This window comes from Tamandua tetradactyla, chromosome 3, assembly GCF_023851605.1.
Source record: "Tamandua tetradactyla isolate mTamTet1 chromosome 3, mTamTet1.pri, whole genome shotgun sequence".
NCBI classification, from domain to species: Eukaryota; Metazoa; Chordata; class Mammalia; order Pilosa; family Myrmecophagidae; genus Tamandua; species Tamandua tetradactyla.
Window position 1 is genome coordinate 54509081 of NC_135329.1, and position 16754 is coordinate 54525834.

Below are 16754 nucleotides of genomic sequence, written 5' to 3' on the forward strand. Positions count from 1 at the left end.
AATACACAAATTAACTAAAGCAGTTTATAAACAAACACCCATATTTGTTAACGGTGCTAAAACAATGGCTCAGAGGCACCTGCCAGATTTACAGCACTTTTGAAAAATCTTTCTTTTGTTCTCGGGTTGCTCTTGTGAGGTAGTACTGAACTTTCAACAACTCCTTGCTGCAATAGATATTATTTTTCTGATTGTTTTAAAATTATTTTGCCAATAAAATAAGGTTGCCCTTTCTTCAGCTTTCCCCCAAATATATATTTTTACTCTCTCTTCTTTTTTTTTCACATGGGTAGACACTGGGAATTGAACCCGGGTGTCTGGCATGGCAGGTGAGAACTCTGCCTGCTGAGCCACCGTGGTCCGCCCTCCCTCAAATATTTTACTTATACATTTGAATAAAACTTAACTAATACAGAAAAATTATATGTGAAGTTAGATGAAATAAAATGGTCCTATATATTGGATGTATCAATTAGTCATATAACTTTAAATACTGTGGCCATTAGATATATCAAATTTCCAGGTCTCAGTTAGAAAATAAAAAGCCTTTGTCGACATATACTGATCTCAACTACCATTGGGCACACATACCAATGAGATGCCGTCAAGTACCTTGGAAGGAAGGGATGAGATGGGGGCTTAATGCTGGGAGGACCACTGGAAAGTCAGGTATAATGCCCAGGCCACCAGCTACTCTGGTTAGTAAGTAAGGTGGACGGGACATGCCTTCACATTTCTAGCAGAAGACTAGAAATTAATTCTTGGAGAAACCTAACCAGAGAAGATATAGGATTAGTGACACAAGCCCAGTGAAAATGTGGAGAATATGAACAAAGAAGATATGAAAAAAGTTTGCATACCTGTTGGGGACTGAATCATGTGTTTCACAAAAGACATGTTCAAATGCTAACTCCTGTCCTGTGGGTGTGAAGCTATTGTAAACAGGATCTCTGAATATGTTTTTGGTTAAGGTGAGGCCAAACTGAATTAGGGTAGGCCTTAATCCAAAATGGCTGAGGTCCTTATGAGCAAAAGAAATTGAACATGGAAGAATAAGCCAGAAGTGGAAGCTAGAAAAAGAGAGGGATCACCATGTGACAGAGGCAGAGTTGCATTTATAAGCCAAGGATGCCAAGGAGACAATACTGAAAGGGACATCTTCAGCCCCCTTCCTCTGCATGACTTGAGAGTCCCAGCAGTGAAGTGCGTATACCTTGGACAGAAGATCCTTCACGCTTTCACAAGAAACCAACCTGCCCCCAAAAATAGACCTTATGCTGTTATGTCAGACATTATGTCAGAGATGAACAACTGTTCCCCATGAGCCTCTTAAAGCATAGCAAGGGAATTATTTGGGCACATGGAAGACTAGACAGAGAATATATTTCACAGCCTCCTTAGCAGCTGAGTATAGCTATATGACTACATTCTGGTCAATGGAATGTGTACAACTTCTGTGGTAAATTATCTTCAACCATGTGGATAAGGCTTACACCCAAAGAATGACAAAGTAACAAAGGAGAAAGAGCTTGGATCTCCCAACACCATGCAACTGCCATATTATGCATGGACTGCTTACTCTTGAGTTGCTAAGTGAGAAAGTAATAAACTTCCATCATGTTTCAGTACCTCTTATTTTGGCACTTTTTTCAGCAGCTAAATTTGCATCTTAACCTAATGCATACAATGAGAATTGGGAAGTCCCCAAGAAGGCTTCAGTTGGTCACTTGATTGTCTATATTGAATCCTAAGACTCTACACTACCAATGCACAAAGAGCTTCCAAATGCCATTCGAATAACTTGTAAATAATTACCACTGTTTGACTTTGTAAACTATATACATATGGAATTTAAACAGACATATATTTCTTAAATGGTAAAATTATATATTAAGAGAATTTACCATTGTCAACAATCTTTGACTTAGGATATAACCTGAGAGAGGAAAGTAACATTTAGAAGAGCCAATTCCACAAAAATTCAGTGAGGCAATGGAAGTAACATATAAATTCATGATCTTTGTTGGCTTCAATTTACTACTACCTACATATTTATAGCATTTGATGTTTTTCAAGTAATTTACAAAATTATTTTGATTCTTATATATTCTCTAAGGTAGGAAGGACATTAAGGAGGACCTATGCATATTAAGTGATGTGCCAAAAATTACAAAGATAGACTGGTGAACAGGGAATCTAGTATCTTAATGCATCCTAGGTTTTGCTTCTCTTTCCAGTATTCCAGAATAAACTTCTAAGGTGGTAGCTACAATTGTCTTTATTTTCTTCATGGGAGTGAAACCTCTAACAGGTAAAATGGTCAGCCTGGAGATATAAAATAGTCAATGGAAGAAACCTGGAAATGCACATTTTCAAGCCTTACTTCAATTCAGCCTGATATGGCATTTCTCCATTAACATTTAACCAATAATAGAATGTATGAAGACAAAAGCACCTTTTTGGTATAAGAGGAATTTTAAAGCAATAAGTCACGTGGTAGAAAAGAGATAACAGCTTCTTCGAATGGGTGCACTTTCCTTCATTTACCCTGTTTTACAATAACTCATTTCTGGTTGCATATCATTTTCTCATTTAGCCACACAAATGGAGGATGGACGGCTTACAGGAGAAAGGAGAATCGCTTCCTTAAAGTCACACATCCAGAAACGACATACTACCCTCTTTTCTTTTTTTTTAATTGGCCTATTTCTCACTGAAGTTTAAATTCTACTACATCAAATCCAACAGAAACTCAGCCTACACAAAGTAGTATCTATTATTTGTACATATGCGCGCACACACATGCCTCTCAACTATTTGATTTTCCTGTTATTTTGCAAAGTAGGTAGATTAAAAACAACTTTTTTTAAATAAAAAATTCAACTTAAAATTTTTGCTGAACCCCACATTTAAATTGAGTCCAAATTTAAGAGTATTTCCTTCACTATTTTTATCAAAAAAACTGACAGGATTCTTATTTTTTCTTCCATAAAATGTAGTATTTTCTAATGTAAAAGTGTAACCAAAGGGTTTGAGGGGAAAATGGCAGAATAGAATAGGCCAAATTCACCCCTGCTCCAATGAATAGCTAGAGAAGTGGCAGAAAAACGACCAGGACAATAATTCCAGGGTACAAATGAAATGAGAGGGTCTTCTACACCACAAAGGAAAGTCCTGGTTGAAAACGGTGAGGAATTGAGATGCAGAGAACCAGAGACCATCAGACTACTGCAAAGAGCCTAACATGCCCTTTACCAAATGGAGGTCCAGAGCCTTCAGGAGTGCATGGACAGAAATGGGGACTAGGAAGTATGCAAAACTGTGTTTCTTGAATATACCACACCCTTGCGAGCTGTTTCCCTGCCCTACGTGCACCTCATGCACCTGAGTCCTGTCCTGCAGCACCCTCCCCACGACTCCTGCATCAAGTCCCTATACCCCAGGGCCCAAAACACCCTCCACCGCCACCTTAGGACACATGCATCCTCAAACCCCGCCCCCCTGCCCATCTTCCCGCCAACCCTAGCACCCCGGGAACTGAATCATTACATTGGTATTTCTTTTAGTCTTCAGTGTCTAAAGAGCAGCCAGAAGGAAAAACCTAAAATTGTGGAAATGTAACCCATCTCAAACTCTGAAATCTGTTCTATAACTAATTGTTGTAGTGTGCTTTGAAATTTATTGCTTTTTTGTATATATGTAATTTTTCACAATAGAAAAATAAATTTTAAAAAGTATAACCAAGAAATTAAGGGATGATTTTGATTATTGAATTATTATATAGATGTTCCTTTTTATTTTCAAGTGAATTAGAGTAGACAGAGGGAAATATTTGAAATCTTTGAATTATAATCCAGCTCCAGCTACCTTGATCTCTGATAATGATTGTATAGCCCTTTTCTTGTGCCCTGTGATCGTAAAACTCTTGCAACCAACCTTCACTTGTATAATTTAACCAGTTTCTCCACTTTAGAGGCTTGTGATGATTAAAGAGAGCCCCTAAAGTTTACTAATGAAGGGTCCTGGGTCAGTCCAGAACTAACCCACTGGATGTTCAAAGTTATCTTGATAACCGAGCCTGGATTTAACCAAAATGAGCCTGCATGACATACACAGTAGCTTAGACTTTAACCTATAAGTCATCTATACTTCATTATAATACAAAAAATCATGTACATCATCATATTAAGGCCACCATTTTCTTACATATGTCCTTTGACTAAGCATGCAATCAATCCGCACATGCACAATATTCAAATCACCTCTAATTACATTATCTAGGGCCATTTTTTCTCATTATCCTAAAACCTGCCTGTGCTGGTTTGAAAAGATATATGCCCCCTAAGAAAGCCATGTTTTAATATAAATCCTATTTTGTAAAGGTAGAATAATCTCTATTCAATACTGTATGTTTGAAACTGTAATGAGATCATCTCCCTGGCTGATGTGATTTAGTTAAGAATGGTTGTTAAACTGGATTAGGGGATGACATGTCTCCCACCATTTCAGTGGGTCTTGATTAGTTTCTGAAGTCCTATAAAAGAGGAAACATTTTGGAGAATGAGAGATTCAGAGAGACTCAGAGAGAGCAGAGAATGCTGCAGCACCACGAAGCAGAAAGTCCACCAGCCAGTGACCTTTGGAGATGAAGAAGGAAAAACGCCTCCCAGGGAGCTTCATGAAATAGGAAGCCAGGAGAGAAAAGCTAGCAGATGACACTGTATTCGCCATGTGCCCTGCCAGCTGAGAGAGAAGCCCTGACTGTGTTCGCCATGTGCCTTCTCACTTGAGACAGAGAAACACTGAACTTCATCGGCCTTCTTGAACCAAGGTATCTTTCCCTGGATGCCTTTGATTGATCATTTCTATAGACTTGTTTTAATTGGGATATTTGCTCGGCCTTAGAACTGTAAACTAGCAACTCATTAAATTCCCCTTTTTAAAAACCATTCCGTTTCTGGTATATTGCATTCCAGCAGCTAGGAAACTAGAACACTGCCCATCTTTTTTTTTTTCTTTTTTTTCCTTTTTTTTTTTTTTGGCATGGGCAGGCTCCAGCAATCGAACCTGGGACTCTGGCATGGCAGGCGAGAATTCTCCTACTGAGCCACTGTTGCACTGCTCCTGCCCATTTTTAATGCTATAAAACTAACAAAATTCCTGCAGTTCAGGAAGACAGATTTGGAGGCTATGATAGGCCACTGATCTCCTGCTATGCACCTAGTAGTAAACTATTTCTCTTTTAAACCCCAGTGTCTCAGGAATTGGTTATTTGAGCACACTGGGCAAAAGAATCCACTGTCTTTGTCCAGTAACAAAACTACCTTATTATAACAAGGTATTTTTTTCTTTTACAAAATTTATTGTACAGAAAAAGGGAAAAAGAATAATATAATAAATACCCTCTGTACTCATACTCTGCTTAAGAAAAAAAAATCAGAGTTGTATGATGTAGCATTTTTTCAATTTTGGGGGAAAAAAGTATAGAATTTGTTTGTGCCATTTCAGTCTTCAAAATGCATGGTCGTCGGATCCTGAATGCTAAATGACCACTCCTCCATCTTTTTATTTTGTTCTGTTTGAAAATTCCAGCTAATCCGTGCATTTTAAAAAGTCTCCCATAATTTTGCCTGTTAAAACCACTTACATATAAAAGTGCTTTAAGCACCTAAAAAACACCCATGAATTACATCAAATGGTAACAGCATGATACTGAAAGCATCCTAGGTACTGAACCTGTCCAAGCAAAGGTTTAGATATTGTAATGCTTCTATCACTGTATTTTCTTTTAGAAAATTCCTAGTATTCAGGAGGAAAGACAACACCCAAGACATGATTAATAAATTCCTTATTATTCTTTATCATAGTAACCCACCATTTATTTTCACGGAACACTTTGCTTTCTCTATGAGATATGACACATTTCAAATGTAGAAATTTTAGTTCTAGGATCCACTACACAAGTGATTAAAACACTGAGTTTTCACAAGATGAGGAGTGACACTTGTTAAGTCTTAACACTTCTCCTTTTTCATATACCGTTCCTTCCCACTAAGCCAAAATGGGGACAAGGAGTGTAAAACCTTCTGGACTCTGTAAGAATAAAAGAGCCAACAGTGGAGCTCACTGAAGCTATAGTATACTACATATCTGTTTCGCTGCAGAAGTTGCAAATGACTGATGAATTATACTTTGGTTTTATCAAATGTAGGTTTAGGCTTTTGCATATTCCAAAGTATGCTGAAACAAAGGCACTCACATTTAAATAGCTAGAAAAACATATCTTTGTGAGACAACTGCTTCTGACTATGACAGAATAAATGGTATAAAACTTACCCTCCTGCCACAAATAACCGTAAAACTGGAAAAATATATAAGGTAGTCGTTTTCATGTATAGGATAACAAGCAACACAGGATCCTTGAGAAAAGGGAATTTAAAATGAGTCCCATGTTTGAACTTGCTTTCTGCTTGGGCTACCTTTTGGACTGTGATGCAGAAAGCAGAGATCAGAGTTTACGGCTGCTGAAATGGCTAAAATGTCTGTAGCAGGGTTCCAGAGAGGAAGGAGCTGTGCAAAGGGGGCTCTGCTCTCTGTGAGTCTTGATCATGGGCTAAAATAAGCATGCTCATGGTAAGACTCCATAAGATCTGGCAAAGAGTGTGTGCAGTGGGTCTCAGATATAAGCAGATGCCAGAGGTCATCCAATCCTGGGCAGCACTAGAATTCTGGTCCAGCCAGAATGGGGGATACTTCCTAAACACCTCGGGTACTCATCTGATAACCCAGAAAGGGCATGTCTTAGGAGTAAGGACCATTACCTAAAGTATGGGCCATCCCCTAGGACTATGGAAAAAACTTACATAGGCTTGCACCAACAAAGAATAAAACCAAACTACAAGGATCAAGCAAATCCACCAGCAATTTACCTAGTGGCCAGTACAAAAGTCAAAATTCATTAAAGAAAGAAAACATTATATAGATTCTTTAAAATGTTCTGGGCAAAATATACAATATAGACTTTTTAAAAATGAGGGTAAATTAAAGACATTTGCAGATAATTGAAGGACAAGTGAAAAAGATTTTTCACCAACAGACCTGCAATACAAGAAATGCTGAAAGAACTTCTTTAAGTTAGAGAAGTTAGGGAAATGATACCAGACAGAAATGCAAAATGTACAGGAATGGATAAAAAGCACTGGCAATTGAAATTAAAACACTTTCTTAATTTTCTTCCTCCTATTTCTTTAAAAAAACATCTACAGAAGTAAAATACACAACAATCACAAGGGTACATGGAATTATACTGTTACGAGGTTCTTATATTTTGTGTGTAGTGAGTACAAGATTAATGATAAGTAGCAGGTCTAATGTTAAGGATGAACATTATAAGCAAGAGCAACAACTACAAAACTGGTATAAAAAGGTATATACAAAAGGTCCATTCAGGTAATAAAACTGAATACTAAACATATTTCATTAATCCCAAAGATGGCAGGAAAGAAGGAAATAAAGAAGCAATAAAACCACATGGGAAAAAAAGAAAAGCAAGTAATAAGAACAGACTTAAATCCAATCATATCAATAATTATTTTAAATTTAAAACACTCCAGTTGAAGGTCAGAGATGTTCAGAATGGATACAAATGCAAGAATAGGTTCAAAGTAAAAGGATAGAAAAATATACAATAATCAAAAGACAGCTGGAGTGGCTATATTAATATCAAAACAAGTAATTATGAGAAATAAAAGGTTTTTTATAAGAATAAAATAATAAATTAGGGTGGGCCATGGTGGCTCAGCAGGCAGTTTTCATGTGCCATGCCAGAGACCCGGGTTTGATTCCCGGTGCCTGCCCGTGCCAAAAAAAGAAATTAAACAAGATAATACAATCATCCTAAAATTTATATGAAAATGCAAAAAAGCTAGAATAGCCAAAACATTCTAGAAAAAGAAAATCAAAGTTAGAAGGCTCATATTTACTATATTTCAAGATTTATTACAAAGCTACCATAATCAAAACAGTATACTATTGTGTAAAGATAGAGACACAGATCAAAGGAACCAAATAAGAGGTACACATTCGCAGCCAACTCAGTATTGACAAAAGCCTCAAGACAATTCAATAGGGGAAAGGAAAGCCTTTCTAACAAATAGGTTAAACCACTCGATAATGTTGTAAGAGATTAAAATAAAACTTCCATTGCTATGTCATATATGTAGAAATTAATTTGAGACGGAATTAGGTTTAAATTTAAAAGCTGAAATAATACAACTTCTAAGAAGAAAACAGAACAGTATCTGTGAGGCCTTGGGGTACACAAAGATTTCTTAGATGAGGCAAAAAAGGTATTAATCATAATGCTAAAAATTGATAAATTAGGCCTCATCAAAATTAAAACTTATGCTCCTCAAGAAGCACACAAGAAATGAACAAAAAGCTACAAACTGGGAGAAAATATTTACAGTTGTATATGACAAAAGACTTGTACCAGAAATATACAAAGAATATTTATAATTTGATAATAGAAAATATGCAATAAAAATGGGCAAAAAATTTCAACAGATACTTCACAAAAGAAGATATATAATGGCCAAAAAAACACATGAAAATGTACTTAATATTACTTGTCATATGGATAAGAAAATCAAAACCACAACGAGGTATCACTTCATACACACCAGTCTGGCTAAAATTAAAAAGACTGATAATACTGCATGCTTGAGAGGATGTGGAGAAAGTATAACTGGCATGCATTTCTGATGAGAATATAAAACGGCAAAGCCACCTGGAAAACTGGCAGTTTTTTATCAAGTTAAACGTTCATTTAGCCTATGGCAATCCAACTTCTAGATATTTAACCCAGAGAAGTTAAAATACAAGTCTACAAAAAGACTTGTATGAAAACATCTATAGCAGTTTTATTCATAATGGTCAAAAAATTGGAAACAGTTGATGCCTATAAGCTGGACAATGGATAAACAAATTGTGCTGTATTCATACAATGTACTACTACCTGCAATAAAATAGAACAAACTATGATGATATGGATGAAACTTAGAAACACTATATTGAATGAAAAAAGGCATAAACAAAGAGTATGTATGCCTCTATTTAGATAGGCAAAACATGTGTGTGGTAACAGAAATCAGAATACTGGTTCTATTACCTATTATTCCAATAGGGTTGCCCCGTAGGGTTAAAGATTTACTGGAAAGCAGCATAAACCAATATGCTGGGGTGATGGAAATAGCCTATGTCTTCATTAAGATATTGGTTAACACAGGTTTAACAAAACTCATTGTACTGTATACTTAAGATATCTGTACATATTACTCTACGTAAATTTTACCTTGATTAAAAGATGTTTGATGCATTGAAATATTTATAAGTGAAATTTATAAAATGACTTGGATTTGCTTCAAAATAATATTGTAGGGAACTAGAAAGTGCTTGGGGTATAAAGATAAGAGTGGCCACAAACTATAGCTTGGTGAGAGGTACATAGTGGCTCATGTTCTATGCTTTCGTAAGGTTTAAAATTTTCCATAATAAAAACTAAACACACATACATGTGCATACACACATCCACACCTATCAAAACAAAAAACACAAAAACAAGAAGAAACATTCCTGGGACAACTGGGGAAATTTGACCATGGACTTGGTATCAGATAGTTTTGAGAATTTAATGTATGAGAATGGCTCGGGTACATGAGTTAGAGCAACATGCCTAAGGATTTTTGGCTAAAAGAACCTAATGTCTATCATTTTACTTGAAAATATTCCAAGTGAACACTCCCCTCCCCAATCAAAAAACAAAAGAAGAAATATGTATGTGAAGGGAAAATGAAATATGAATGGCTATCAACTGATGATTTTTGAAGCAGGATGGTGGATATATGGGGGTTCATTATACTATTCTATTTTTATAAATGTTTGCAAATTCCTGAAATAAAATGTTCAAAAATTTAAAACAGAGAAGCTATATAGAACTGGCTTTCAAAGTTTGCTAATGAAATTGGCCAAGTAATACAATGATGATAGTAATAAATTCATTTAAAAAATTGGCTAACAGTTGCTCTGTGAAAGTCATGCAACTAAGCATGACAGTAGATATAAGGTGAGTAAAAGGCTTTTCATAGAACCTAGGTTTTGGAAGGAGAACAAGACAAATGCACTCTCTATATATATTAAAAGGAAAATTTAATAAGTCTGACTTTAAAATGGTAAAAAAAATACCCCAGCAGTTCAAAGGAAATAAAGACTATGGTCAGTTGTGCTATTAGGCAATTTAGCACAACAATTAAGTGTGACTCTGAAGCCAGACTGCCTGGGTTTGAACTTCAGTTCTATTAACTGCCAAACTAAGAAATCTTTGCCAGATTATTTAATCTCTATCTATTAAATGGTTAGAATAACAGTATCTATCACATAAGATTGCTCTGAGGGCTGAAAGAATAACTGTGTGCAAAAGTGCTTACAACAGTGTCTGGCACATGTTAAGTGCTTTCTAAATGTTAGCTATTGATATCCTTTTTATTATGGCAACCAGAGATGGTTCTGTGAAAAAGAAAATTATTTGAAATAGGCCTTTAAAGAGCAGTTAGATTTTAGCTGGCAATGATCAAGTAGAAAGGAGAGATGCAGAAAAGAAAAAGATTTGATGAAGAACAGGGAGTATTTTCAATTTGGCTAGAACTTGAGGACTTCTTGAAAAATACCCCATAACCATTAAGTGCGATACTCATTAAGGAACTCAGCCCACAGTTTCTTAAATAAAAACTTAATTTTTGTTGTCTAATCAAGATTATACTTCTACTAGGCATCACTACCAAAGAGAGTATGAAGAGTCATTTATCTTGAAAAATGTTTTTAAAGAACTAGGTAAAATCATAACTTGAAAACATTACTTACTATCTTTAACAAGATTCACTGATACATTTTATAAAAGCTTCATATAAACCCCATGACCTTACATTTGGAGATGGCTCTGTTCTTTTGTACTGTACTTCTTCCTTTCCATTTTCACCTGATTGGGCCATGCGGTCTGATCTGCCTTCAATGAAAGTGATGTAGTCTTTGTAAGAGCAGAGAGGGCCTGCCAGGATACCCATGAAGTTACAGTTGTAACTTAAATACTCCAGGAGGCTTGGCATGCGCCTGCAATTAAAAATATGCAACTTGTGAGATGTGACATAAGCTTCCAGAAAATTTATGATATGAATACCATCTACTATCTCACTGCTCTTACTATTTTCAAAATAAAACAAACCTTAATTTTCACGTGTATCCATATAATAAGAATTTATGATATTGGGATGTAGTAATGCCTGAAAATGTTTCTGGAGAAAAGCTTTTGTGTATCTTTATGAACAATGGCAAGAGTTTTTACTTACATTTCTTATGATGAAACAAACCTCAGACAGACACACTATGGCAAGGAGAATCATCTCTTACTAGGCCAACATTCACATGTTCACATATATGTGGAGTGTCAACTATGTGCCTGGCACGCTCCAGGGTCTGGAGATGGGAGCAGGGAACAAAATTTCATATTTGTGGAGTTTACGTGATCATGGCAGGAATTAGATAAAAAAAATATTAAATATTTTCAGAGATGCTAAGAACCATTGAGAAAAACAAAGCATAGAAAGGAATTGGGTAGGGGAGAAGGGAGTATTTTATTATATTAAAAAGTCAGAGAAGGCCTCTACGATAAGGCAACATTTGCACAGAGACCCGGAGGAATTGAGAGAATAGTCATGTGCATGTATAGAACATGGCATTCCAGACGGAAGGAACAGTATATACAAAACCTCTGAGGCAAGAGCATACCTGGCAGCAAGGAGGTGGGTATGGCTCGAGCAGAGTGAACCAGAAGAAGAGAGGTAGGAGAAAGAAAGGGTCAGGCAGACAGCTGAGGCCAGATCATCTAGTGCCTTACAAGCAATAGTAAGAACTTGGGATTTTATTCTGAATGAGATGGAAAAACTATATCAGGGTTTTGGAACACTGATTTTTGTTTCTAAAGAGTTACTCTGGCCCCTATAAGTGGACAGCAGCAAGGATGGATGTAAAAAGACCAGTCAGGAAGCTGCTTAAAAGTCCAGACAGAAGATTATAAGACTTAGAGCAGTGGGGTATGTACCATTCTGCATATACTTTGACAGTAGAGCCTACAGGTTGTGGATGGATTGGACGTGTGGTGTAAGAGAAAAAAGAATTCAAGGAGGTCTCACAACATTTTAAATTCAATTACTTTGATGTCTGTCCAAATGGCATATGATATCTAAGGCTTCCTAAGTATCCAGCTCTCAATGCAAGTAACAGGGTGAGAAATGATCAATGACATCGGAGACCACTGCGACTCTATATTAGCATATAAATGAATTGAGTAAATGCTTTTATTTTTTCAAAACAAGTTCTATAATCAAGTCTCCTGTCTATAGTGATAACCATCACAAACAAAAAGAACAACTACTACAGTAAACATATGCTTCTCTAAAGTATTAGTAGTCCTTCTTCCTCTCTAAATATGGTAAATTATCTCCTTTAAAAAACACAGACACTCTCTGTAGACAACAAAAGTCCACAGAATACCCACAGTATACTATGCATTATTTTTATTAAAAAAATCAATAGAGAAAAGCAATGCTTCCTGTCCATTGGACACATTCTTGGTTACCACTTACTCAAAACTCCTTTTTTCTAAAATCTTTTGCAGAATTATTTTTCAACATTTAAAAATGTCTTGGACATTAAGTATTTTCTTTAGGGCTCAAAACTGACACATGCAAAAAGCTTCTAGCAGATTTGCTCTTCTATTAAAGTTCTTTATATTAATACTGAAACATCAGGCTTTCTCACTGTATCAAATACCATGGTAAGTGCCCTACAATCACAAAAGAACTTCTTGTACTCAAGCAACAGAGCTCCATTTTTAATACCAATCATTTCAAGACAAAAAGCACTGCTCAATCTTACCAAGTCAAACTATGTATCACAATTTGCAAGGACAGGAGATAACAATCCTTAATCATGAAATTTCCTAACTAACTGTTGGCTTAACTTTCATTATCGAACCATAAATCATTTTAGGTACTGAAGTAGGTAACTGCAATATTAACTATTAAAATATGAATTTAAATAAAATTACAAAATTTCATTTAACATTAAATGATACATTCATTAATTATGTATATATTAATTTGATATCAAGTACTGTTTTAGGTTAGCGTTTCTCAAACTTGGCATTATTGACATTTGGAACCAAAACTAGTTTTTCATATGGGTCTCTCTTGTGTATTATAGAAGGTTTAGCAGCATCTCTACCAACTGTGCGTCAGTAGCACCACCCTCACTCCATGTGACAACAAAAATGTTATCAGATATTGTCAGATGTTGCCTGGGGGGGCAAAATCACCCTTAGTTGTGAATTACTATCTAGATAATGGGACTATAATGATAAACAAGTCCCCATCTTCACTGACTTATATTTGGAGAGTAGGAAGGGTTATAAATACATATCAGATAATAATACATATTATAAAGAAAAATAAAGTAGGGCAAGTGGATAAAAAAGGATAGTATGGAAGGGCGGGAGTATTTTTGACAGGATGGCTGGTATACCTGAAGTGTGGGTAAGGGAGGGGGAATGGTACAGCTCTAGGTTCTGGCACAGCCTTATATGCTATGGTCAGAAATTTCTAATTTCATTCTCCATTGGAGGGCTTTCATTACAGGAGGGAAATAATATAATCTAATACATATTAAAAGGACCTTCTGGCTGCTAGGTAGAAATAACATAAGAAAAAACAGGGAGACCATTTAGGAAATCTATTACAGTAGACTGAGTGAAAAATGATGATAGCTTGGGTCAGTGTGCTAACAGTAGAAATGGTGAGAAGTGGTCAGAATAGAGGTATGTTCTAAAGGAAGAGCTGGCTTGACTTGCTTGTGAATTGGATTTGGAGTCAGAAAAAGGGAATTTGTTTAAGTTTTTCACCTAAGTAACAAGGGACGAATGATACAGCTATTGACTAAGTATGTAAGTAATGATAAAGGAACAGATTGGAAGGGAGGGAGAGAAGGTAAACAGAAATCAAGAGTTCTATATTGAAAATGCTCTACTTGAGATATCTCTTCACTATTCATGCAGAAATTCTGAAATGGCAGTTGGATATATGAGGCTACAGCTTAAAGAGAAGTTGGGGAAGGAATACAAATTTAGGAGACTTCATACATATAGATGGTATTTAAAGCCAGTGGACTGTATACGATCATCTGGAGAAACAGTCCAAGGGCTGAGCCCTGAAGCAGACCAGTACGTAGTAGTAACGGAGAGGAAAAGGAATCAGCAAAGATAAAATAAGACAAATAAAAATTAGTGAGGGAAATAAAAATTATTGTGTCCTGGAAGCAAGAGAATTTCACTCAATTCAAGGATTGAGTGAAATACTGGTGAAATGGTGCTGAGAGGTTGAACAACATGCTCACAATTAAATTTGCCAAGATGAAGGGTAACTTTAAAATAATAATCCAGACTAGAAATAGGGACAAAACTAACTGTAGGGGGTTGAAGAGAGGAAGGGAAATGAGAAAGTTAAGACAATCGGTCTAGACAAATGTTCCAAGGAGTTTTACTACAAAAGGGCAATGGGATGGTAAAGGGAAGGGAATGTGAGATTTAAAGACAGTTAATGGTTTTTTTCCCTTTAAGTTAATGGGAATAATCTAATAGACAGGGAGAAATTGCTGACAGTGATGATGTAAGAGAGAAGGGATAAATGAAGAAGCAAAATTTTTGACTAAGGAAGAAGGAACAGGACTCAGTATAAAAGTGAAAAGTTTGTCATTGATTAGTTTTATGGACAGTTAATTCATGGTACCAGGAAAGAAAGTATTTTGCTTCAGATGCAAGCACTATGGTATATTTGGTAGTTGAGAATGAAGTAGAACTACTTTAACTTTCTGAAGAAAATATAATTTGCAACAATTACAAGCGAGTATGGAGGAGAGAATGTTGGAAGTTTGAGGGGAAAGGAGATTATACTGTTTTCCAAAAGAATGGGAAAGTGGATTTTGACTAAGGAAACGTTAAAAAATTGTTGGCAATACTTAGAGTCATAATTTTAAGTTTGGGGGAACAAATTAAAAATGAATCCAATCACAAAGACTGATTTTGTTCTACTGTTCAAGAAGGCAGAGAGTTGAATATAAGTAGGTCTGGGGTTTTACCAGGTGGCTATATAAAAGGAAAGAGAAAACAATTGCTAAATGTTTGCAAATGAGTGGTTATTGTGATGGATCAGACTGTAGGATCACAGAACCCAGATTAAATTAACCTCTCATTAATTAAGTACATTGAAATGTATATTAATATAAAAAAGACTGAATATAGGGAATATCAAAAGAGAGTACTTTTAAAGATGGGGAAAATATAAGAAGATTCCCAAGATGTGCTACCTGGAGGCAAAGGTGAACACTTAGGATAGGACTATTTACTATCATATACTTTATCTCACTCTTCTAGCAGCCATGTACTTATTAGTCCTAGATTTACAAGAAAAAATACTATGTGGGAAATTCTTCTCTGAGAAAATAAAATGAGTATTTGATCACTAATTAGATTTAGGTAGACCCAGCCAAGAAATTAAGTTATTCCTGAGATTACTCAACAAATTACTGGTAATAAATGAAACAGAAGCGTATACCATAATGAATTCCTCTAACAATAATGTGAAATAACTTGTTGGTTCTTCATTGTTTCTAGATCTGGAATATATGTACCATATTAGGAGATTCTTAATTCAGTACCTGAAATCATGTATTGGTCTTTAAATAGAAACTGCTATTATTAGTCATAATTACTATGACAACCACATGGCAGACAAAGACCCAAGTACTATGGCTAGGAATGAAGACTATACTATCCTACTGTCTTCAGGAACTCAGAGTCTCAAGGCACTATGGGAGCCTTAAAAGGGAGACCACACCCATTCTAGAATCTGGTGGTAGGGAGGTATGCTGAGGGAGGAAGATTTGGTTTTCACACCTCTAGAAGGACAAGGAAGCCTCTTCCACATGATTAATGAGTATTCCAGGTAGAGATGGCACGAGCCACGGTAGGATACAATAAAGGCACATACCTTACAGCTAAACCTCTCTGTGATGGAGTTAGTTCTTCATCTTTTCGAAACATCCCTGAAAAAATAAAACAGGGGTTATCAATTATGATTTTTCCCATTCCTATTTTCATCACTTTCTCTCATTTGAAATCCATGCTATAATATCAATTTTGGTATACTGATTGCTCCTTTCTCATCTCAACACATGCTCAATTAAGTGAAAGAGCATATGTAAGTCTGTGTAAGATATATAACACATGTCTGGAAACTCAGGTCACTAATTTGACTCCTCTTTTAAAAACATTTTTTACTAAGTTAAAAAAAAAACTGCCAAATGCTTGCACTTTTTAAATTATAAATTTATCATCCTTAATAGTATATGCTATGACATTTCCAAATGGGCATTAAAATTTTTCTATTATTAGATGATTGAAATGAGTAAATATCAGTACAAAGGGACTAGAAGCTCAAAACAAAGCAAGGAATTATTTCCTTACCCCTACAGAATTCTATGAATAAAAACTGAACATAAATATACCATCTTCATTTATCTTTTATCCCAATGTGGAGGAAATTACTTATAGTTATTTACCAACTTATTAGATCCAAATGCCATAAAAAATA

The 16754-nt window shown here is 35.7% G+C and overlaps 1 protein-coding gene across 3 annotated transcripts in view; it reads right to left on the minus strand.

The window, feature by feature from the left end:
- The window catches only part of MBOAT2 (membrane bound glycerophospholipid O-acyltransferase 2), a 217050-nt gene that overhangs the window by 17885 nt on the left and 182411 nt on the right, over positions 1–16754 (minus strand). For all 3 annotated transcript variants that reach the window (XM_077153131.1, XM_077153133.1, XM_077153132.1), the window contains 2 exons: positions 16152–16206; positions 10980–11163 (listed from right to left, as the gene is read on the minus strand). In XM_077153131.1, the coding sequence (XP_077009246.1) occupies positions 10980–11163; positions 16152–16206 (239 nt within the window). The remainder of the gene's footprint in view (positions 1–10979; positions 11164–16151; positions 16207–16754) is intronic.